The sequence below is a fragment of the Sciurus vulgaris genome, assembly GCF_902686455.1.
Source record: "Sciurus vulgaris genome assembly, chromosome: 2".
Classification (NCBI taxonomy): domain Eukaryota; kingdom Metazoa; phylum Chordata; class Mammalia; order Rodentia; family Sciuridae; genus Sciurus; species Sciurus vulgaris.
This window is the reverse complement of record NC_136462.1, coordinates 89,602,284-89,624,459: the sequence shown is the minus strand read 5'-3', so window position 1 is coordinate 89,624,459 and position 22,176 is coordinate 89,602,284. Positions and strand designations below refer to the sequence as shown.

The 22,176-nt window shown below is 39.4% G+C and overlaps 2 protein-coding genes across 3 annotated transcripts in view; one reads left to right on the top strand and one right to left on the bottom strand.

Annotated features, from left to right (window-relative positions):
- The first annotated feature begins 6,203 nt into the window (after positions 1 to 6,203).
- Positions 6,204 to 9,521, top strand: SRP14 (signal recognition particle 14). Its single transcript, XM_079125968.1, has 5 exons — positions 6,204 to 6,305; positions 6,449 to 6,521; positions 7,007 to 7,119; positions 8,397 to 8,429; positions 9,137 to 9,521. Exons 1-5 carry the CDS (start codon positions 6,282 to 6,284, stop codon positions 9,224 to 9,226), a joined length of 333 nt encoding a protein of 110 aa, XP_078982094.1. The 5' UTR covers positions 6,204 to 6,281; the 3' UTR covers positions 9,227 to 9,521.
- Positions 9,522 to 10,046: 525 nt separating this feature from the next.
- EIF2AK4 (eukaryotic translation initiation factor 2 alpha kinase 4) overlaps positions 10,047 to 22,176 on the bottom strand; it is a 97,976-nt gene continuing 85,846 nt past the window's right edge. For both annotated transcript variants that reach the window (XM_079125947.1, XM_079125948.1), the window contains 8 exons: positions 22,074 to 22,160; positions 18,858 to 18,970; positions 15,400 to 15,458; positions 14,134 to 14,231; positions 12,948 to 13,016; positions 12,383 to 12,427; positions 10,816 to 10,934; positions 10,047 to 10,272 (listed from right to left, as the gene is read on the bottom strand). In XM_079125947.1, coding sequence (XP_078982073.1) covers positions 10,215 to 10,272; positions 10,816 to 10,934; positions 12,383 to 12,427; positions 12,948 to 13,016; positions 14,134 to 14,231; positions 15,400 to 15,458; positions 18,858 to 18,970; positions 22,074 to 22,160 — 648 coding nt within the window. In that variant the 3' untranslated portion in view covers positions 10,047 to 10,214. The remainder of the gene's footprint in view (positions 10,273 to 10,815; positions 10,935 to 12,382; positions 12,428 to 12,947; positions 13,017 to 14,133; positions 14,232 to 15,399; positions 15,459 to 18,857; positions 18,971 to 22,073; positions 22,161 to 22,176) is intronic.

Genomic DNA, 22,176 nt, shown 5'->3' with positions numbered 1-22,176 from the left:
AAGTTGTTGGGGGCCTCGCTAAGTTGCTGAAGCTGGCCTGGAACTTGAGATCTTCCTGCCTCAGCCTCCTGAGTTGCTGGGGATTACAGGTGTGTGCCACTGCACCTGGCCATTACCAAGTTTTGCGATCTTGGTTAAGTTGCTTTTCCTTTCTGCATCCCAGTTTTCTTGTGAATAAGTCTAAGGTAAAAAATTGGGTAGAAATATCTTGGGAGGCCTCTTCCAGCTCAATGCTGTGACTCATTAGTCAGAACTTGGCTTGATCAGATGGGGAGTCTGTCCATTATGTCTGAGTTTCCCCAAATAAATCTATCCCTGTTGGTCTGTCAGAGGCGGAGAGGCCTTCCCTGGACAATCAAGAATAAATGATGACATGGAGAAATGAATAGCATCTGTTGCTTTTGGGAGTTAGGACACCTGGGTAATTTGTGTAGAAACTCTGGTTATGTAATTTGCAGTCCTTTATTTCTAGGTAGCAAAATTTTAAATTTGAGACCCCCCTGATTATCATGAACAAAGGGGCCCCTCTTTCTACCCTAAAGCTATGAATGTGGAAGGAAGGGGATGGCAGGACGAAGACGATGTCTTCCCACCTGACTGGAACTGTTTGAGCAATAACCAGTCCTGACTGGCTTGGCCTCAGTTTCCTCTCATATAACAGGGAATGTGCTGACCCCACTTCTTGAGGTTCAGCAAGGAAGACAAACATGGATGGCATGAGGACCACATGGTAAAAGCTCACAGGCATTTCATGACACCACCTGATTCTGTATAGGGCTGACCTAGGCACATGGGGCCAGAGGCTGTTCATGAGGCATAGTATGTGGGATTCTGGGAATTCCTATGCATTTCCCCAAAGCCCTAGCACCTGAAATCCCTCCATTAGAGTTTTTCTTTAGTTCAATACTTCCTCGATTTTCTCCTAATATGGAATGTGTGAGATATTTGTGATGAACATGTTAGGGTGGTGTAGTCACTAGATGATGTGTTTCCTCTACTCAGCTCATTAAGGTTAGTGAGGGCCTAAGGTTGGGGCAGGGGTGAGCAGGTGTACCAATTCTTTGTGCCCCAAAGTACTGCTTGAGTAGAAGAGGAAAAGAACACTGAAACCTAATTTTTGTGGCATCAGGTTTCATCTATAAAGTGTTTCTGTCTATATTATCACACTTAACTCATCTGAGCAGTGTGAGAAAAAAATTCCTGTTTTATAGTTAAGGAGGTGGAGACTCATTGAAATGAAAGTGAATTTCCCTCAAAAACATAGTCGGAAAGTGTCATTTGTGCCTAGAATGCACAGATTGAGGACTCTGACTCTGAAGGGGGAAGGATAGAGGCTTGAGATAGACATCCACACTAAGGGAGGAAGAAAGTTGAGGGGTAAAGAGTAGAACACCGGATTTTTTCTACTTAGGTCAGACCTTTCTTTCTTTATCTGCCTTCCCTCCCTTCAATCACCTCTCCTCACTTGCCACAACTGCTTTGGACATCTGAAAGGCCCTGTCCCCTGCCATGCTTGTCCTTAGACTGTGCTTGTTGGCATGTTCCTTCCTGAAACACAGCACAGCATGGTGAGTGGCCCCCAAGTCAGTCCTCCAGGTTCAAAGCTCCATTCCACCTTTTTCTTACCAGCTGTGACTTGAGACCAGACATTTCCCTTCAGTGCCTCAGTGTCTCCAGTCAGAAAATGAACATAAGACCACACTCACCTCTCAGGCTTGTTGTGAGGATTTAAGAGAAAATATATGTAAAGCATCTAGAAATGAGCCTGACATTGAGTAACTTCTCAATAAATATAGGTGAGTGAATAGTCTCTCTGATAAGGAATTCAGTTGGTTTCCAGGACCTAGAACAGTGCTTGGCAGGAGTGGATGCTCGTTTAGTCCTTGCTCAATGAATGTATGATATATCCCTGTTACAAAGAAAGCTTGTCTCCCCCCAAATAATATTGAAGGATAATGACCACAAATTCTTCTGGATAGTCTTAGGTAAACGATGGGGCAATGCTGGAGCTGCATGCTGCTGCTCTTGTCCAGTGAGGCTAGGGCGTCCCCTGCCGGCTGCGAGGAGCGCCGCAGTTGAGCCCTGGGGGGCGCTGCTGCTGGGGGATATTGCCTAGAGAGGCCAAGGGAAGCCATGAGCAAGCAGCCAGTCCAAATCACTGACATCTATAGGCTCTCGAAATTTCCTTGGGGCCCCTAGAAGAGCTAGGGGGGAGAAAAGCAGTAGTTTGCAGAATGTTGGAATGGAGGTGACCTTAGTAATCTAAGTCCTCAACATAATGGTTCCACCTCTGTTCAGTAGAGGGACAACCCTGGGCCCCTTCTGTGGGAGATTCAGTTTTTCTTGTATTTACAAATTCATTTCAGAATTCCTGATCTTTAAATGCATATGTTCTTTGTGTTCTGCTTTGAAGAATGATGAGTTGTAACATCTACCTAGTTCCCTTATAGCAATCATTTAAACATTTATACTTCATATGTCTATGAGTCATAATTCTGCCTATTAAAAATTATCTTTTAATAGGAATCCTGTAATTTGCCTCTGGTCACTTAGACAAAAAGAAGTAGAACTGGAATTCAAACTCAGGCAGGAAGGAACTAGTGCCTGTTTTTGACCATCACACTTTTCAAGCACTGCAAAGTATAGTTGCATTAAAGTAACTGTAACAGTAAATTCATCAGCTCTAACCTTAACAAGACCCTTAACCATAGTCAAGCCCTAACCTAATTCTTGATCCTAATGAAAATATAACACTAAGACCTAATAAATTATATTGTGTTCCGTTTGCGGAAAAGACACGTGACCACCAACATTTTTGGAGAGATGACTTTTGGTGGTACAAGCAGGCATATTCATCCAGGTCCCTTGGGTCCCTTAGGCCACCAGGGAGCAGGAGGTATTTTTCTCTCCCTGGTCTACCTGTAGTAGGGAGGGAGCCAATGTCAGGCAAAGCAGGTGCCAGAGTTGTGTGCTAAGGGGTTCCATTCTACCCTTGGTGCTGCCCAGACTGAGCTGAAGTCCCCATGAGGCAGAAGGGGATTTGGGGGTCATTTCCATCTCAGGTTCTCCTGGAGTGAGGGAGAGGGAGAAGGTGACTCAGCTCTCTGCCTCACATGCATTCTTCTTTGTTCAAAGGGCTAAAAGTCATAACCTTTATTACATATTTAAATTATAACTTGATTAATAATATATTACTATAACCACACATAATTGCAAGTTAGAATTTGGGTGTTTAGATAACATAAAAATGTAACCATGACTTGTTGATATAAACTTAATTTCTTTGTACCCTAAACTACCTTTTTTTATGACCATAAAAAACAACATTTTCTGGGCTGGGGTTTTGGCTCAGTTGTAGAAAGCTTGCCTAGCATGTATGAGGCACTGGGTTTGATTCTCAGCACCACATAAAAAAATAAAATAAAATAAAGGCATTGTGTCCATCTACAACTAAAAAATTTTTTAAAAATACCATTTCTGACTGGGAAATTTATTCTTAGATATAAACTGATAAATCAATTAGCTCCATTTTATTCATTGCTTTAAGAATTTAAACAAATTTTTTAGTTTTAGACGGTCACAATACCTTTATTTATTTTATTTATTTTTATGTGGTGCTGAGGATCAAACCCAGAGCCTCACACATGCTAGGCAAGCACTCTACCACTGAGCCACAACCCCAGCCCTAAACATTTAAATCTAAACATTTTTAAATTTAGCAACATCATTTCTTGGTACTTATGTTTCTGATTTCTTTTATTTATGGAAAAATGATACTGATTTTCCATTTATGATAATGATATTAAACATATGTAAGTATAAAATGAGTCAACTTAAAAAAATATTCACTAACAGTACAGGTGGTATTAGGATATTGGTAGAAATCAGGTTAGTGATATCCAAATGATGGAAGTTGTGTAGTCTATAAATGCTAACACTATCTGATGCTGTTTATTGAGCATTTATTACATGCCAGGCTCATTGCTATTGATTGTCCAATGAAATCTCTATACTGTCCAACCCACTTGTGGCTACAAAATCTTCAAAATGTGGCTAATGTGACTGAGGAATTCAAGACATTTAATTTGAATTCATTTAAATATTCGTATCACCCATATAAGAGCAAACCTAAAGGTCTTACTCTCTTTGTTTTTTTTTTTTTTTTTGGTATGGAGGATTAGACCCCAGGGGTTCTGTCAGTGAGCTATATCCCCAAACCACTTTTAAATTTGGAGACAAATTCTTGCTAAGCTGCTGAGGCTTGCCTGCAACTTCTGACCCTCCTGCCTGAGCCTCCCAAGTCACTGGGATTATAGCATGAGCCACCATGCCCAACAAAAGTCTTGCTTTTAAAATACATACAGTAGCATGATTCATGAGTCATTTCCATTCCTCTTTTCCTGTTGATGTTCACATTCAATTCCATGTGAATTGTTCTCGCTGCAAACAGGCTAGCACCTGCATAAGCTCAGTGGTAGGCTGGATGCCCCCACGATGTCTCTGCCCTCATATCTGGAACTTGTGAATATGTTATCCTACGTGATTGAAGAACTTTGCAGATGTAATCAAATTAAGGATCTTGTGATAGATTGTCCTAGATTATCTGGTAGACCCAAGGATAACTGGAAAGATCCTCATCCAAGGAAGGCAGGAACATCAGGGCCAGTAGTAGTGGTAATGGTGGTGGTAGTGGTGGTGGTAGTACAATAGAAGAAAGAGCTTGTAGTGGTTTGAAAGCCAAGGAATGCAGGTACTTTCCAGAAGATTAGGAAACAAATTCTTCCTGGAAACATCCAGATGGAATGTATGTTAGAAATATGGAAGTGGGGGGGAATCAGACATGTGCTTGAAAGTGGGTGGGCAAAGCAAACTTTTACTCCTGTCAGAAAGGCATGCTACAGGAACCTGGCTAGCAAGCTCCCCTGGGCAGGCAGTCCACCTGCTTATATCTCTAACCTAACATAGCGCTGTCCTTTGCTCTGATTAGAGGAGTTCAGGGTTTTATGATCTATGGGATTGGCTATTTTAAAATTGGGGAGGACAACGGGGAAATCAGATTGTCACTGTGCTGTTTAAAAACTTCCTTAGCAAGAATCTTCTCTTTGTACCTGGAACAAAATCCAAATGATGGCCATAGGCCCTACACAATCTGGTCACCAGCTACCTCTCCATACTCCTTTACTCCTTCCTCAGGCCCTCTCCACCCACCCCCACCTGCCAGCCTTGCTGACTCAGGGCAGCTGCTTTTCTCTTTGGGGTCTTAGCTCTAGCCAATCCCTTTGTCTGAAACACTGTGTTCCCCAAACTTTGGATGACTGGTGCTTTTAGCTTTTAGTTTAAAATTCTCTTCAAGGAAAACTCTCCTTGCCCATCCTAAAGCAGCTACTTGTCACTAGCATCTTATCACCTTGTTGTCTTCACAGCATTCATCATTATCTGAAGCTATACTACTCACTTGTTTTGCTTGTTGATTATTTCCTCCCTACACTTTTGACCCAAGTTCCAGGAAACCAGGAACTTAGCTTGTCTTGTGTTCGCTGTATGTCCAACACCTAAAATAGTGCCTGGCACAGGCTCAGCAGCGCTCAGCAAAAACCTGTTGCAGGATGGAATGTTTGACTTTACAGAGGGCTCAGGGTTCAAGTTGGCTACTAGCCCAGTAGGGCCTAGAACCCATATCGCTTGACCAAATCCAGAAGTAGAACTATGACTGGGCTCTAGTTCTAGGGCTTGAACCTCTTTCTAGGGTTCTGGGTGGTTCTTCAGGACCACCCTGGTAAGAGGAGTTAAAAGGACCTCCATGGGAATTGATTATTACAACAATGGTTAGTGCGTTATCGAGCAGTTTCTAAGTACCACAATTAACACTTAATTCTATGTGTTAAGACAATTGTATTTACTCTTCACAACCACTGTGAAGTAGACACTGTCAATCCTCACATTAAAGACTAGGAAACTGAGACAATGAGCTGTCAGGCAACTTGCCCGACATACAGCTGAATATACGCAACTACATGTTTCTACTAAATCTTTCTGTGGTTCTCACTCCTTCATACTGATAAAGGTGGGAAGATTTCTGATAGGAAATGCCGGAACACCCCACCCTCCCGGGGTCCAATCTCCCCGGGAGGGGAGACGCAGGCGCGGGGAAGGCGGGGCGCGGGCAGGGATTGGTGGGAGAGACTCGAAGCCTAACTGCGGAAGTCCCGCCCCTCGCAGGGAGACTTCCGGCTCCAACTGCTCTGGGCTTATACTGACTGGGAGGGTCCCGCAGCGCTGTGATGGTGCTGCTGGAGAGCGAGCAGGTACAGCCAGGCCTGGCCGGCCCAGGGGCGGATGCAGGTTCGGGGTTTAGCTCGAGACCTCTGCGGGAGGGACGGGGACTTACTTGACGCGGCGGTGCGAGGACTTGAGGCTGCCTAACGGGGTCGGGCTTCTTATGTTCCAGTTCCTGACGGAGCTGACCAGGCTCTTCCAGAAGTGTCGGTTGTCGGGCAGCGTGTACATCACCTTGAAGAAGTGTAAGCAGCCGCCGCGGCAGGGACGAAGGAAGCGGGGAGAGGGAACCCTGGAAGCCGAGCGATGCCAGGCCTGGGTTCCCAGTGTCTGGGAGCCACCAGAGTCCCCTCCCTAACTTCACCCTGCACTAGGCACATTCAGGGACTTGGGCCCCGGATATTGGGAATTGCGGTTGGTGCCCCCTCCTCCCCCCAGCGTTTTGTCGCGGAGGTCAGTCTTGTCTGCCGTGGGCCCCAAGCATGTTTTGTCAGGGCTACCAAACCCAACCACGATTAGTGAGGTTTAATATTCCTTTACCTTATGTTGTGGAAGTGGTAGTTTCTCCAAGGTTTGGCCAAACTTCCATAGCGGATATGTAGTTAAACAGAACTGGAGCAGTGACAATGGATTAGGTCACCTGTTTAGATCCCCTCTATCCTATTTTAACTTCGATCTACCTGTCAGTAACGTATGTGGCTGTGTTCACTAGGATGTATTTTTCGTGCAGATGATGGTCGAACTAAACCCGCACCGAGGAAGGGTTCTGTGGAGGGCGTTGAGCCCTCAGACAACAAATGTCTTTTGAGAGCAACGGATGGGAAAAAGAAGATCAGCACAGTGGTGAGCTGGATTCTTGATGGTACATTTTGGAGTTTATAATAAAGTCTAGAACTTAACTGAGGATGATTCACATCTGAACTAGGCTTTTTATTTTACTTTTTTTTTAGATAAAGGGTAGCAAATATGTACCTCCCAAGCTATTTTCGGATGGGGACTTTACCACTTAAGTAGTAGAAATCTCAATAAAATTAAAATGAAGACGGTAGAGGTCAAACACTTGTTATAGTAAACTTCTTTGTGGAAACAGCATATAGTTAATGCTGGAAGGAGTGCTTGGCATACTTATTTCCTTATCTTTTTACTGTGCTGGGCCTTCAGTAAGTAATTTCTTGGTGTCATGATTGTTTTACTTTAAAAAATATTTTTAGTTGTAGATGGATACCTTACTTTATTTTTTGTGTAGTGCTGAGGATTGAACCCAGTGCCTCATGTGTATGAGGCAAGCACTCCATTGAGCTACAACCTAAGCTCTGATTGTTTTATTTTTTAAGCTGGATTATTCCTTTGTCTTTGTGGTCAACATAGCAAACATATATGTTAGACTTGGTGTGTAAGAGAGTGTACATTTAGTTAAGAGCTGTAGTCTTTCTTTTCATGGTGGAGGTTAAGTATGGCAAAGCAAAAGACCCTCTGGATTCTGAGTGAGTAGTCTCTTGGGGCAGATCCAGACTACCTTCTAATCACAGTAATATAGAGTATTCATGAGAACATAGACAAGAATTAGTTGATGATTCTTCCTTTACAAGTTATCTTGAGTAGACCTTTATAGTAAAGCAAGCTTATGTGATCTTTAAAAATAAAATTGAATATCATGAAATAGGAAAACCCGAGACTCTTCTTTAGAGATAGCATTTCTCTTGCAGTAGCTTGCATTGTGCTTAATATTGGCCTGAATAAATGAGGATGAGTAGTTTTTGTGTGTGTTGCACTAGAAATTAATCCTGAGATGTCATTTGACATCCCTCAGAAACCAGGGAGAAAACTTAGGGCCATGTGTATAAGGGATTTCAAAAGAGATGGAATAGATCTTCCATAGGAGCTCACTTCTGCCCGTCACATCTTGGTGCCGTTCTGACGTGGAAAAAGGCAGGGGTACTTTGCTTGTTCCTGAGGCAGAGGGAAGTGGGGTAGAAAAATAGCCTTTAGTGTGACTTCAGAAGTTGGGAAGAACTTGGGATGTTGTCTTCATTAGTCTTTTGAGATACTACTATCTGGAGTGGATCAGATGATACCTGTTTGGATAAATAGGGGTGACATCTTTTTTCCTATTTTTCCAGGTGAGCTCCAAAGAAGTGAATAAGTTTCAGATGGTGAGTTCTTAGTGTTACCCATGTTCCCCTTCTCAGGACAAGACAGCATAATGGTGAACACTGGGTTATGATTGATATTTGGGGAGCTGGGCATGGTGTTACATACCTGTAATCCCAACTACTTGGGAGGCTGAGGCAGGAGGATCTCAAGTTTGACACCAACTTAGTTAGACCCTGCCTCAAAATAAAGTGAAAAAAAAGTGCCAGGGATGTACCTCAGTGGTAGAGCACTTACCTCAGAAGTGCAAGGCCCTAGGTTCCATCCTTAGTACTGGGCGGGGGCCAGGGGAAGGTTGATATTGGGTTCATTGCTGTCCTGTGATGTTTTACTAGTATTTTTCAAATACAAGATGTCAGGCTGGGAATTTCAACACCAATATTATTTTCCTTTCTGGTTTTTGAGCTAGATTTTGTTGTCTTAGACTTCAGATATGCTCTGTGTATAGTACAGTTGAACAAGAAGTTGCCTGCCTTTTCTTCTTTTTGCTTAAAAAGAAAGTAAAAAAGATGCAACTCCCTGTGCAAAAGCTGCTACAATGTGAGACTGTTTTACACACATACCATTTCCCAGTATAAGTGTCCCATGGTGCTATAGTCTTTATTAGGAATGCTTTCTGATTTTGGCTACCCTGAGTCTGTTGTGAAGTAGGGCAACTCTCCACCAGTTTGTACCTCCTAATAAAAAGGTCATGCTGTGTGTCTTTCAGGCTTATTCAAACCTATTGAGAGCTAACATGGATGGGCTGAAGAAGAGAGACAAAAAGAGCAAGAGTAAGAAGAGCAAAGCAGCACAGTGAAGGGCACTGAATTCCCTGCTTTTACCAAACCACTGAACTACTATTTTTCCTTTTGTTTATAGTTTTTTCCATAAATCTAGGTTTCTGGTTCCCCCATTGATAACTGGTTTCATGTGATATTAGCATTATTTTGGAGAGAAGAAAGGCTGCAGTGTTTGTAAGGTAGTTGTGGTAAGAAACTAGTTTATTTCATATCTGTGGTGCATGGTTATATAGTCCTAAATTATAGTTTAAAAAAGTTTCTGTAGTCATCTCTGTGAAGAGCAACATATCATTAAACACCTGTTTATCAGCACTGTCGCTTATGTATTCCTTTTCTTATCCCTCTGCTTTTTTTTTGGTGGTTGCTGGGGATCGAATCCAGGGCCTCACACATGCTATGCAAGTACTCTACTACTGAGCTTCATCCCCTTATTTTAATAGTTTGATAGTTTGGGAGTAACTAATTCTGGAATGATGTGATTACTGAATGTTTTAGCCCTACTTTCTAGATTATTCTAATTGAAAACTGACAATTTTATAAAAGTTGTGTTATCTCAAACATTCTACCAGGTTGTATACTTTTATCATCATAATTTCTTAAGCAAGTTTGGAAGAGTTCTCATAGCCAAATGAAAATTTGCTTAACCACATTAGGATAAACATTACAAAATCATCAAGAATAAAAAAAGGTAATGACTTTTGGTGTCTTTATACCTTTTAGTTAGGACATTTTCATGTACTTAGTCATTAGGATTAAGGGAAGAACAAGGCTGCTTTCTTACGTTCTACTTCTATAAAACCTTAAGTGTTAATAGATTTGCAACTAAAAAGCTGCACGTATGAGAAAACATTTATTATATCCAAAAAGATAAATTTAGAATATATTACACATGAAAAACTGACAAAGTTCAGTAGGACAGCTTCTTAGAATTTAAAATGACAATGTATAACATTCTATTAATCCAGTATAAGCCCCTGTTTGAACAATGCAATGAGTTCTTCAGGGTTAAAATAAGATTCTATAGTAGTCATCTCTGTAGCTATATAGAAACAGCACAGATACCCTGCAAAAGAAGGGAAAAGCAGATTATAATGACAGTTTAGGGGGTGAAGAATAATGATTAAATACTTTTAGGAAATTTAAAGTTAGCTTTAATTAAAAACAAGATGGAAGCCTAGTCACTAAAAAATTATGTAAGTTTTATAGAAGCTGTGACAGTAGTAAAAGGCCCTACATAAGGAGATCACCGTTTACCTCACAGCCTTCCTTGTTTCCCTTTAAATGGAATGATAACATGAATAAGTGACATTCTGACATACGGATATAAAGCAGTCATATTTTCTTTCATTTAAACTTCATTAAAGAAGTTATCTGGATGAACAAAATGATAACTGGGATACCTGCTCCCAGCTCTGCTGTGTTTTATTATTGACAAGATCATGACTATAATTTAGAGTCTGGATAAGATTCATTGGTTGCCATGGGCAGTCCTAATAGCTTGTCTTCAGCCCTCAAAGCTCAACAAGAATAAAATATGTCACTCTAAAAGTTCTCCCTGAATTTTAACCATGTGAATAAAACCTGCTAGGCCAAAATGATAACTTACTTTTTTTCAACTTTGATGTTATAAATTTCATCACAGACTAATTTGAGGTATCTTTGCTTTGGCAGGCGTGACAGCAGCTGCTTCACAGTTGTGTTAAATGCCTGTTCATCAGCATCCCACTGGGGAAAAAATAGATAAGACATAACAGGGCAGAGGGTTTATTACTTGGCTTCTGGGTCAGTACTGAAATGCCACTGTTCTCTTCAAGTACACCAGAAGAATCCATTCTAAGAATGTAGTATAGAGCCAGCTGGGAGACTGCTGGGGTTCTTCCTTTCAAGCATCAATCTTCTTTAAAACTATATGTATCTAAGTAGACTCTAGATGCCACAGCTGTGATGTGCTAATGTCCTGTCCCAGTGTGCTATGACTTAGATCAATTAATTCTGCCTACTGTTTACTTTGTGTAAAATGGAGATATTTTCTTTGATGTGTCTCCATTTGACTGGATCATAAATCAGTAAATTGCCATAGGTGTATGTATAGTATATATTTTATTTGTAAGAGCAACAGAAAATGTAATAAATAATAGTTTTGGGGAAAAATTCATTTTTTTTTTTTGGGTGCTGGGGATCGAACCCAGGGCCTTGTGCTTGCAAGGTAAGCACTCTACCAACTGAGCTATCTCCCCAGCCCCCCTGAAAAATTCATTTTTAATTTAATCTGTGACTAAACACTGGGTAGACAAAGTATTCTTTGATATGTTGCAAAAATCACTTGTAGCTTTCATTAAGTATTCTCACTAGTAACTATTCAAAAATTTTAAAGTTCTTATTTAGGCTATTTGATAATAAAGGTATGTACCTATAAAAAAACAAAAAAGGATCTAAATTGATTTTAATTTTTACAAAAGAATCTTCTGAATAGTTCTAGTCTGCAAATGACCTTCCCTAAATGGGATTTCAGAGACAGCACAGTAGTACAATGGTTAAGAATCAACATAGATTCTGCCAGGTGTGGTGGTGCATGCCTGTAATCCCAGTGGCTTGGGAGGTTGAAGCTGGAGGATAGCAAGTTCAAAGCTAGCCTTAGCAACTTAGTGAGACTCTATCTCTAAATATAATACAAAAATGGGCTGGGGATGTGGTTCAGTTGTTAAGTACCCCTGGGTTCAATCCCTGGTACCACAAAAGAACATGATTCTGCTAGTTTGCCTACATCTAAGTCCTGACTGAGCTACATATTAGGTGGGTGACCTTGATTTAGGAATACATAAAACACATAAAAGGGCCAATGTTAGCTGGGCACAATGGCTCACACCTGTAATCACAGCAGTTTGGGAGGCTGAGATACGAGGATCTTGAGTTCAAAGCCAGCCTCAGCAAAAGCGAGGCACTAAGCAACTTAGTGTGAGACCCTGTCTAAATAAAATACAAAAATAGGCCACATGCTCAGTAGTTGAGTGCTCTAGTTCAATTCCCAACACCATGCCCCCCTCCAAAAAAAAAAGGCCAATGTTACTAAATTCCTGGTGTTGCTAGTATTTTCTGATACTAAGAAAATGTAATGCTGATTTTAATTTTCTTTTGGTAAAGTAACACAGTACAGAATGGTTCATATTGCTTACCTCTAATGATAAAAACTGTAAGATTGTTTCTTTGGGTAGATCCACCTGTTAATTCACAGAAATGAACATCTATGAGAACTCTAGGCAGCACATATTGACTTGGGACTTTAGTGTCACTCTGTATGGATAAGATGAACAGGGCGGGCAGAGTGTGAAATGCCACTGTACTTTATACAGCAGACTTGATGATCTGTGCAGTGATAAGATCTCAATAGCGGTCAAGTAGCAAGTAGTGCACCACACTTTGGTGCATAGGTTTGGTGCATAGGTGCTTTGGTGACACTGTTTGATGTAGGCTTAGTAAAGCAAAGCCCTGAAACATAGAAAACTGATTCTGGTTTTCATTCCCTCTCTTCCTCCATCTTTCAGAGGAAGACAGGAGAGACAAAAACAAATCTTCGGTTTTCTCTCCAGTGCTTTACAGGTTTAGATGTGTTCACATCAGTAACAACAAGGTCTACATCCAGATACTTGCAACACTGAGCCAAAAAGCCCTGAACTCTGATGTCACACTCTGACGTTACAGACAGAAACCATCTTCAAAATATTCAAGAAAGTGACTTACAGCCAAAATTTCAATTTCACTGCTTTTCTGATGTAAATTGGCAAGAGTAGTCTGAAGTCGGGTTTGTACCTAGTAAGAAAAAAATGGAATTCAGAATGTGTTAAACAAAGCCATCTTAATGCCTATTCCAGAAAAACATCACAAGGTGACAAACCAAGGCCCATGAAAGTTTCCAGTGTGTAAAGATTTGCTTTTACCTCAGACAAAAAATGGAAAATAAATTTTATAACTTCCCTTGATTGCTTTAATAGTCCCTGTAGCTTATTTCTTTTTAATTAAGAAATGATGCCAAATAAAGACTCAGTATAATGAAATAGTACACGTGGAGGCGGAGAGATTTTAGGATTAAGCCAAAGGGGAGAGGGAAGGGTAACAGCAATAAAAACATGGAACACAGGGAAAAATGGGTGTCCACCCATACATAAGCAAAAAAACTCTCAAAAATGAGGCATCTGATTTTTTCTATTTCAGGCTAATTTAATTTCTTTCTTTTTTTTTTTTTTTTTTTTGTGGTGCTGGTGATCAAACCTAGGGCTTCATGCATGCTAGGCAAACGCTCTCCCACTGGGCTACACATTTAGTCCTTAATTTCATTTCTATATAATGCATGCTCTCCTACCACCATTTTCCATATGTCCATGGCACATTCTAACACTCATATTCCAAATATTTAGCTTGGCATTTTATTAGTTATTTTCTTCTATTGTTCGCTAACTATATTGTGCATATGTTTGCTTCCAAGGTTATAAGCTCTTTGATGACTGGGGCCTGGTAGTGTCTTATATTTTATATAGCCATCAGCAGAGCATCAAACATGCAGCACACACCAAAACCATGTAAGGAATGAGAAACCTGCTTTAAGTCTTATGATTGACCTCTACTGCTTTGTTACTTAGAATAAAAACTAGCTGCCACGAGAGGCAGATTAGAAAGTTCTGTTTAGATGTGATCATTCTGACAATAGCTGCTCCTCTCAGTGTACATTGACACCTCTCTCGAGGACAGATGGGGTTGAATTCTGGCACCAGAGATGCTTTGTGTTGGTGAAATCTTCAGAAGCTATCAGATCAGAGAAGTGGGTAGAAAGATACTTTCAAGAAATTCCATGTTTCTTATTTTCCTTTCCTGCTTGCTTTCTTCTCTGCTGCTCACATTAGAAAGCCAAAGAAACTTTGACCAGGTGTACCTGAGTTTCATACCGCCTCCTTGTGCTGGCTGACAGCTTCTCAGGGGCTATCACACTCACAATGGGAACAACTGTTGCTCCATGAATTTCGAACAAACCTGAGACAGAGAGTTTCAGAATTTATGGCACAATCTACCCAGTTGCTAAAATACCACAGAAATTATGAGCATTTATTAGCAGCTCTCTTGTGATTCTAAGGGCTAGAGCCTGTCTGGGATTTGCTTTCTATCTGTGCAACTAGCTACACTTGATTTGGGAGGAGCCCGGAATCACAGCACCCCAGTTTGATGCCTCTCTTCTTGGGTAGAGAGATGCCAAGGCACAGGGAGACAACAAACTTCATGAACCTCAAAAAATAAAACTCTTGTACTACTATTACTTCTTTTTTACTTTTATTTTTTGTGGTGCTGGGAATTGAACCCAGGGCCTCACACATGCTAGGCAAGCACTCTGCCACCAAGCTACATCTCCAGCTATTTTTATTTTGAGACAGGGTCTTGCTAAGTTGCTGAGGCCGGCCTCAAACTTGCAATCCTCCTGTCCTGTCTCCCGAGTAGCTGGGATTATAGATGTGCACCAACACACCCAGCCCAATACCTCTTTAAATTCATCAAAGTAGGGCTGGGGATATAGCTCAGTTGGTAGAGTGTTTGCCTTGCAAACACAAGGCCCTGGGTTCAATCCCTAGCACGGCAAAAAAAAAAAAAAAAAAAAAAAAAAATTTCCTCAAAGTATTGCAATGTGGTGGTGACACAAAGTCACTCCTAACAGAAATAAAAGGAAAGACCCAATTCTATTAAAAGCCAATATGCCTTCTTGTGGGCTTAACCAGAAAGGTTGTTGGAGGTGATGAGACTAAAGCCATAACTCTCTTTGATTTCATGGAAACCAAAAATGTACATAAGTGACTTATCTCCAAGGAATTTCAAAATACCTTTCTCCAATCCTCTGATAAGGAAAATTTTCAGGAAAATCATCCACATTTAATCTATACAATAAACTCAGTCTAAGGAAGATTAAACAACTTGTAAAAATAAGGCAGTGAGACAAAGATACAGCAGATCAGAAGAATCACCTAAATACCATTTTTATCTTTTTCTAGAATATGGCCAAAGCATAGGTATGAATTCCATGTGGTACAATTTGTTGTATACATGTTACTTTAAAAAGACATTTCCAGTGTCAGAGAGTTAGCCACAATCATAAGTGCTTTGAGCAAACATACATATAAGCAATATTATGTTCAACTGTAATTAGTAATTATACCTGAAGCATTAGAAAATGACCCCTTCAGATTTTGCACTGCAAGATTATCGGAAGCTTCTCTAAAAACAAGCAAACAAAAACAATTAGGAAAACAGTCAATAAGACAGAGGCAACACAGATAACTCACAGTGAGCTACACTTAGAGTGAGCCACTCTTTCTACTGAATATAAAAACACATTCCTATTGGTTATTAGTGGGAAGAAAAATAAAAACAACAAAAAATTGCACTTAGTTATGCTTTTGGTCAAGAGTAAGTAAAAAAAAAATATAAAGGATGTCATTTCAAGTTAACAAATGTCTAAAGAAAACATTCTGACTTATTCAGCTGGAAATCCTGGTTCCATATAAGCAGCTCATTTCAATGAAACATAATGGGTGTCCTTTCTGCTCCCCTCATAGTACAAGGGAACATTAGCAACAGCATGCCCTGTCTTCATATGACAGAAGCCTTGGTGACCACCCACAGGAGAACATTTGGTAAATAAGGATATTCTTTCAAAACCTGTAAATGGACGTTTTTTCAAATGCTGTGAATTAACTTATAGCCTTTGTGAGACACAATAGCACTTTATCTTGGGAAAACGGAAATAATTGTTTGCAGGGAAAAAAGGTTTTGAAACGTTCCAATTTTTTAAATGTCTTAATAGTGTTCACCTGTCATTACTATTATGAAGTTGGCTCCTTTTTTTTTTGTATTGGGGATTGAATCCAGGGCCTTGAGCATGCTAAGTACATTCTCTACCACCAAGCTACACCCCCACTAGTTAGTTACTTTCTGCTTTTGCTTTGCTTTTAAAAGTCTGTCTTTGGTTTGGATCATAATTCTAATACCTGGTGACTTCAAGAGTATTACATTGCCTCAGAAAAGCCAGTGAATTTATCAAAGCTTGGTGCATATGGGAAGAGGTGGGGCTACAGGAGAAAGAACAGAGCAAGGAAGTTTCTTTCTATAAGCCAGGATTTCTCAGTCTTGGCACTATTGACATTTTGGGCCAGATAAATTTTTGTTGGAGGTGGGAGGCCAGTCTTGTGTACTGTAGGATGTTTTAACAGCATCCCTGGCTTCTATTAGATACCAGCTATATTCCACCACCATTGTGACAACCAAAAACGTCTCCAAACATTACCAGATGTTCCCTGGGACAAGATTGCTACTGACTGAGAATCAATGATGTAAAGAAAAAGAAAAAAAAAAAATTAGAGTGTTGTATTTTCTGATTATCAGCATATATGTGAGTTATAAATATTTAGGGAAACTTAACAAAGAAATTTAAGATTTGCTGTAATCCCACTAACCCAAAGGAACTACAGTTAAATATCTGGTACATTCCCCGAGACATTTTTTTATGTATAGGTTGCATATTTTGGTTAAAACAAAAATTGGATTATACTAGTCATCCTGTGGGTGTATATCTTTCTAAATCGATAAACTCAGATTTATTAGAATCACCACTTTGGGCTGGTTATTGTTCAGTAGTATAGAGCATTTGCCTAGCATATGCAAGGCACTGGGTTCAATCCTTAGCACCACATGCAAGGCACTGGGTTCAATCCTCGGTACCATATAAAAACAAATAAAATAAAGATTAAATTCTTTAAAAATCATGATTTAAAAAGGCTGTACAGTATTTTGTTGCATTTTCATAATTCAAACAATCTTCTACCAATGCATATTTTGATATTATTATTATTGGGCTGGGGATCAAACCCAGAGCCTTGCCCATGCCAGGCAAGTGCCATATCCCCAGACCCCATATTTTGATATAATAAATGATAAACTCTCAAAGTAGGGTCCAGGGATCCTTGGAGGTCCCTGAGGTGTTTTCAGGGGATCTGCAAGGTCAAAACAATTTTCACAATAATCCCAAGATGTTAGTTGTCTTTTTGTTCCCATCCTCCCACAAATGAAGTGGAGCTCTCCAGACTACATAATGTGTGGTAACACAGCAGACTGCAGAAGCAGATCTGAGAATGGTCTCTTCCAAGAAAGCTTTAAAAAGATGACAGAAATGTACAAAAAGGTCTTAAAGAAATTTGTCTAAAGAGAAATAATGCCACTTTTTTGTACTAAATTTGTTTTTAAAAATAGCTATTTTTCATTAAAAATGTTACTTAGGTTAGCACATAATGGGGTTACTATTGTTATTTAAAACTGAATAAATATTTTTAAATGTTTAAATTTTAATGTTGACAGATAAAATCCACATAAACAAAAGTTCTTTGTGGTTCTCAAATAATTTTTAAGCATATAAAGAGGTTCTGAGATCAAGAAGTTTGAACTGCTATTATAAAGGATGTCTTGATAGATAACTTTTTTTTCCTATTTTATTTTTTTGGTGGTGTATGATTTGATGAGTTCACAAAAAATGCAACCATCACAGTGCTTTATGAACAGTTCCATCATCCTAAATATTTCCTTATGTGGCCCTCCACCTCTCTTGCTCTCTGGCAACCACTGACTTTTATCCCTAGAATTCTACCTTTCCAAAATGTCAATAGACATCTTTATTCATGCCCTGATGGAAAAAATTTTACTATAAATTTCTGAATTTCCTAGTCAATTTTTAAAAAAATTGTAGTTTTAATGTTTTTAATCTTACTTTGCCGATTTTGTATCCAGATGGCTGAGCCAATTTCTTTCTCGTCATGAGGATATGACATTTTTTTCCCAGAACATATTATATCTTTCAAATAACATGGATAAAATATTACTGAAATTCACTGATTTTTAAAAGACTAAATAAGAAAATGGCAGACAGATTTTGGCTTCTTAGGCCTTTTAAAATGATAAGAAAAATAATTCTTGGAAATATCATTGCTATGGTTTGAATATAGTTTGTCTCCTAGAGGTTCATGTGCTGGAAGCTTGGTCCCCAATGTGGCAACACTGAGAGGTGATGGAAGCTTTAAGAAGTGGTGACTAGTGGAAAATAATTAGGTCATTGAGGCACAGTCTCCAAAGAGACTAATATTGGTCTTACAGAGTAAGCTGGTTCTCACAGAGTGGGATGTGATAAAGTAAGGCCACCCCACATGCTTGTCTTCTGCTTGTGACTATTTCCCTTTTCCACATCTCTCCTATGTTGTGACACGGACAAGGGGGCCCTAATCAGAGACTCAATGAATAGATTGCTCAATCTTGGGATTTTCAGCTTCCCAAACCATGAGCTAAACAAACCTTCTTTCTTTAAAAAGTACCCAGCCTCAGGTGCTTTATAAAACAAAACAGACTAAAACAGTTATGATAATCAAATGCTGAAAGCAAGATATGACTATAAACAAGGGTTGTAATTAAATTGCTAATTGAATTGTTTAGAAGCAACAGAATGGTTCATTTAAAGTAATCCTGGCCTATCTATATTTCCCTAAAGGATCAAACTAACTTTTAAAATAAATTTACCTAGGTTCTATGTAGGTAATTGCAGACAGGCTTCTGGGCTTTTGTTTACTAAGTTACCTGATATTCTTTTCATCATTGACTTTAGTCCTCAGTTTCTGCACAACATGATCTATAAGATCGAACTCCAGCACACGCTTCTCTGTTTGCCTTTCCTTCTCAAAAGACTTAACCTAAAAAGAATGAGATGGATCCATCATTTGGAGGTTTTGAAGCCAAAAGGGTGGCTCATAGAAAGACTATTAAATAAACAGTTTAGGTCAGTGGTTCTTAACCAGCAGTGATTTTGCTTCTTAGGGGACATTTGGCAGTTGGAGACATTTTTGAATGTCCCTATGGGGGCGGGGGGTGCTTCTGGCATTAGGGCAGACTTCTACAACAAATAATTATCTGTCCCAAAACATTAAAAGTGCTGCTGCTGAGAACCCTGGTCTAGATGGTCTGAACTGGTTCATCATATATGACAGAATTAAAAAAATAAAAATAACAGCCATGATGAACCAGCTCTAATTTAATTAAGTTCATTTATATTTTCTTCCCCTTTAAACACCCTTGATGAGTCACCAAGGTTTCTCATACCTTAGCAAATTCTACAATTCCTCCCTCCCCTGTACAAACCCAAACTCTGCCATCCCATTTATGGTACTTGCCTTTTAACCTTCACTCTCATGGCCAGCATCCAGCCGTGGCCTGGGTTAGCCTGACACTCTTTTCACTGCCTTCTTGATCTTAAGAGTATTCCCACAGTTACTCCATTCCATGCTACACATCCCTGCAGATTAATTTTTCTCAAATACAACTCTGATGTTCTCTTTTGTCCAAAACATTCACTGGTTCCCTACTGGTTGCTAAATAAAATCCCATCTCCTTGGTTGGGCATTGGGTTGCCCATGATCTAGCTATAACCATTATTCTGCTGAAGTATCATTTTTTACAATGTTTCCACTTCACCCAAAATATATTACTCAGGTTAGCACCAGAATTATTCTCTCCTGCCTGTTCTTATCTTTGAGACAACCAATTGAAAAAGACTACCATGACCTTTGCTATTCCCTCTACTTAAAAGGCTCTTTCTGCACCTATCTATATCCTGTCTATTCCCCAGGGTCTGGCATCATACCACCACCGCCACCCTGAAGACTTCCCTGCTGCCTCTGATGTGGTCTCCCAGGTCTCAAGGAACTTAATCCACAGAACTTTGATGGCATTCAGCATTTTCTAGCTCTTAATCATGCACAAATGTCTTATGTTCCTTACTGGAAAATAAAATCCTTGACAGCAAGACCTGTGTCTTCAATGTCTCTGTACCCTGCCTGGTCCTAAGTTTAATCCCATCCACATTGTGAATGCTTAAAATACATTTGCTGAATGGACAAACAAAGTGATGTCTTGTTTCTCAAATAAGAAGAAGATGCTACTGATAGGAGCAAGATTCAAAAGAGCTTGACAGGCTGGGATGGTGTACTGAAATAGATCACATTTAACAAAGATAAACAAAGTCCTGTAATTAGTACTCTTGTTATGAAAGGCCAGGCAGATATGGTGATAACTGTGGGAAGGTCAATGGGTTTTATTGATGACAATTTCAGTATGAACCAAAAGCAGCAAAAGGTTGCTAAGCATTAGTTTACTCACAGGCTGTTAGGACAAGTATGGTAGCTGGATCATGGGAGGTTAGAGACCCTTCCCATTTAGTAGGAACATGCTTAGAGCACTCTAGAATTCCAGTGTCACATTTAAAGACAGATACTGACAAAAATAATATGAGTCTAGAGGAGGTTAGCTAGGAGGGTCAAGGATTTGGAAACTATGCCATAAGGAATAGCTTAAGTAACTGGAATATCTAAATCAGAAAAGAGGATCCTACATGTGACATGGCAGCTGTCCCCTAAAATTTATTTCAGAGAAAGAGGAAGAATTTGACTTGTTATTTTGACTATGCTAGAGGGCAGAACCAGAACTAGTTAGTGTGAATATTAAAAAAAATGTGTGGGAATCTAACTAATGTGGTATTTAGAGTGAAATTTATAGCACTAAATGCTTACACTTAGAAAAGAAAAAGTTCTAAAAGCAGTGACTTAAGCCAGTTGCTGGTAAACATTTTTTTTTTTTCTTTAAAGGACCAAATAATAAATATTTCAAGTCTTGCAGGTTATACACAGTCTCTTTAGATACTTTTTTTTCTTTTATAAACAAATAAATAAAGGACTTCTAGTTCGTGGGTCATATAAAAATAGGATGTGAAATCTGACAACATATTAATGAATAAATGAATAAATAATTAAAAAAAAAAAAGATGTGAGCTGGATTTGGGCCAAGCTGTTATTTGTGAAGTCCTGATCTAAAGTTCTACATGAAGAAACTACAAAGAGAATAAATCCAAAATAAGCAGAAGGAAAAAAATGATAATGAGTGAAGATCAGTAAAATAGAAAACAAATAATAAAGAATAGGCAAACAATTCCAAAAGCTGGTTCTCTGAAAAGACAAAATTAATTACCTCTAGCCACATTTATCAGAAAGAAAAGAAGGAAGACACAAGTTACAGACATCAGGAATAAAAGAGGGGACAACATCACAGATCCTAGAGATGGTAAAAAAATAATAAGAAAACACCTGAAAGATTAGGTGAAAAGGAAAAATTCTGGGAAAGATGCAAACTATCAAAGTTCATCTAAAAACAAAGAGGCACCTTAATAGTTCTACATTTAGGTCCATGTGGCTTTACAGGAGAATTCTACCAAATATTTGAGGGGGCAAGTCTAAGACTGACTGCACACAAAACCTTATAAGCAACAAAAGAGAACAAGGTCCAATTCATTTTATCAGGCCAACATTATCCTGCTCTCCAAACCAGACAACACCACAAAAAGAGGGAAAATGGTGAAAAAAGTTGATTTTTTTTCCTTTAAGAATGAGAAAGAATTTTTATTGTGTGTGGTGTCATATTTATGAATATTTTTAGTTAAATAAAAAAGTTAAATTGATTAGGAAGCAGTCAGAAGATATACCCAGTTAGCCGGTATTGGCTCTATTTATTATTACTATTATTCCTTTTTTAAGATGGAGAAAGAGAATAAATGGGGCGGTGGGGAGTAGAAATATGCTCAGAATGATTCCCTCTTCCTTAATTGATACATTTTTTCAAGAAGAAGCCCTGCAACTCAAAGGGAGAGCTGCAGTAATGGATTTCCACTCCATACAAGGCGGGCCACAGTGGCGAGGCCACTGCTCCACAAGGAACACGTAGCTTGGGAAATTTTCCTGCAGTCTTTACCTTGACATGGCTTCCTTCTTTATCCGAGACAAGGGCCACGTAGGTGATTTCATGGTGTCTGCAGTACTCTTGTAATTCCTCTTGGGACTGAAACAAATAAACA

Bases quoted from the DNA above. Each gene is read 5' to 3' on its own strand.
- SRP14 (XM_079125968.1), top strand. From the start codon at position 6,282: ATGGTGCTGCTGGAGAGCGAGCAG. The intron at 6,522-7,006 runs GTAAGCAGCCGC...TTTTTCGTGCAG, and splicing joins GTACATCACCTTGAAGAAGT to ATGATGGTCGAACTAAACCC. The intron at 7,120-8,396 runs GTGAGCTGGATT...CTATTTTTCCAG, and splicing joins AAAAGAAGATCAGCACAGTG to GTGAGCTCCAAAGAAGTGAA.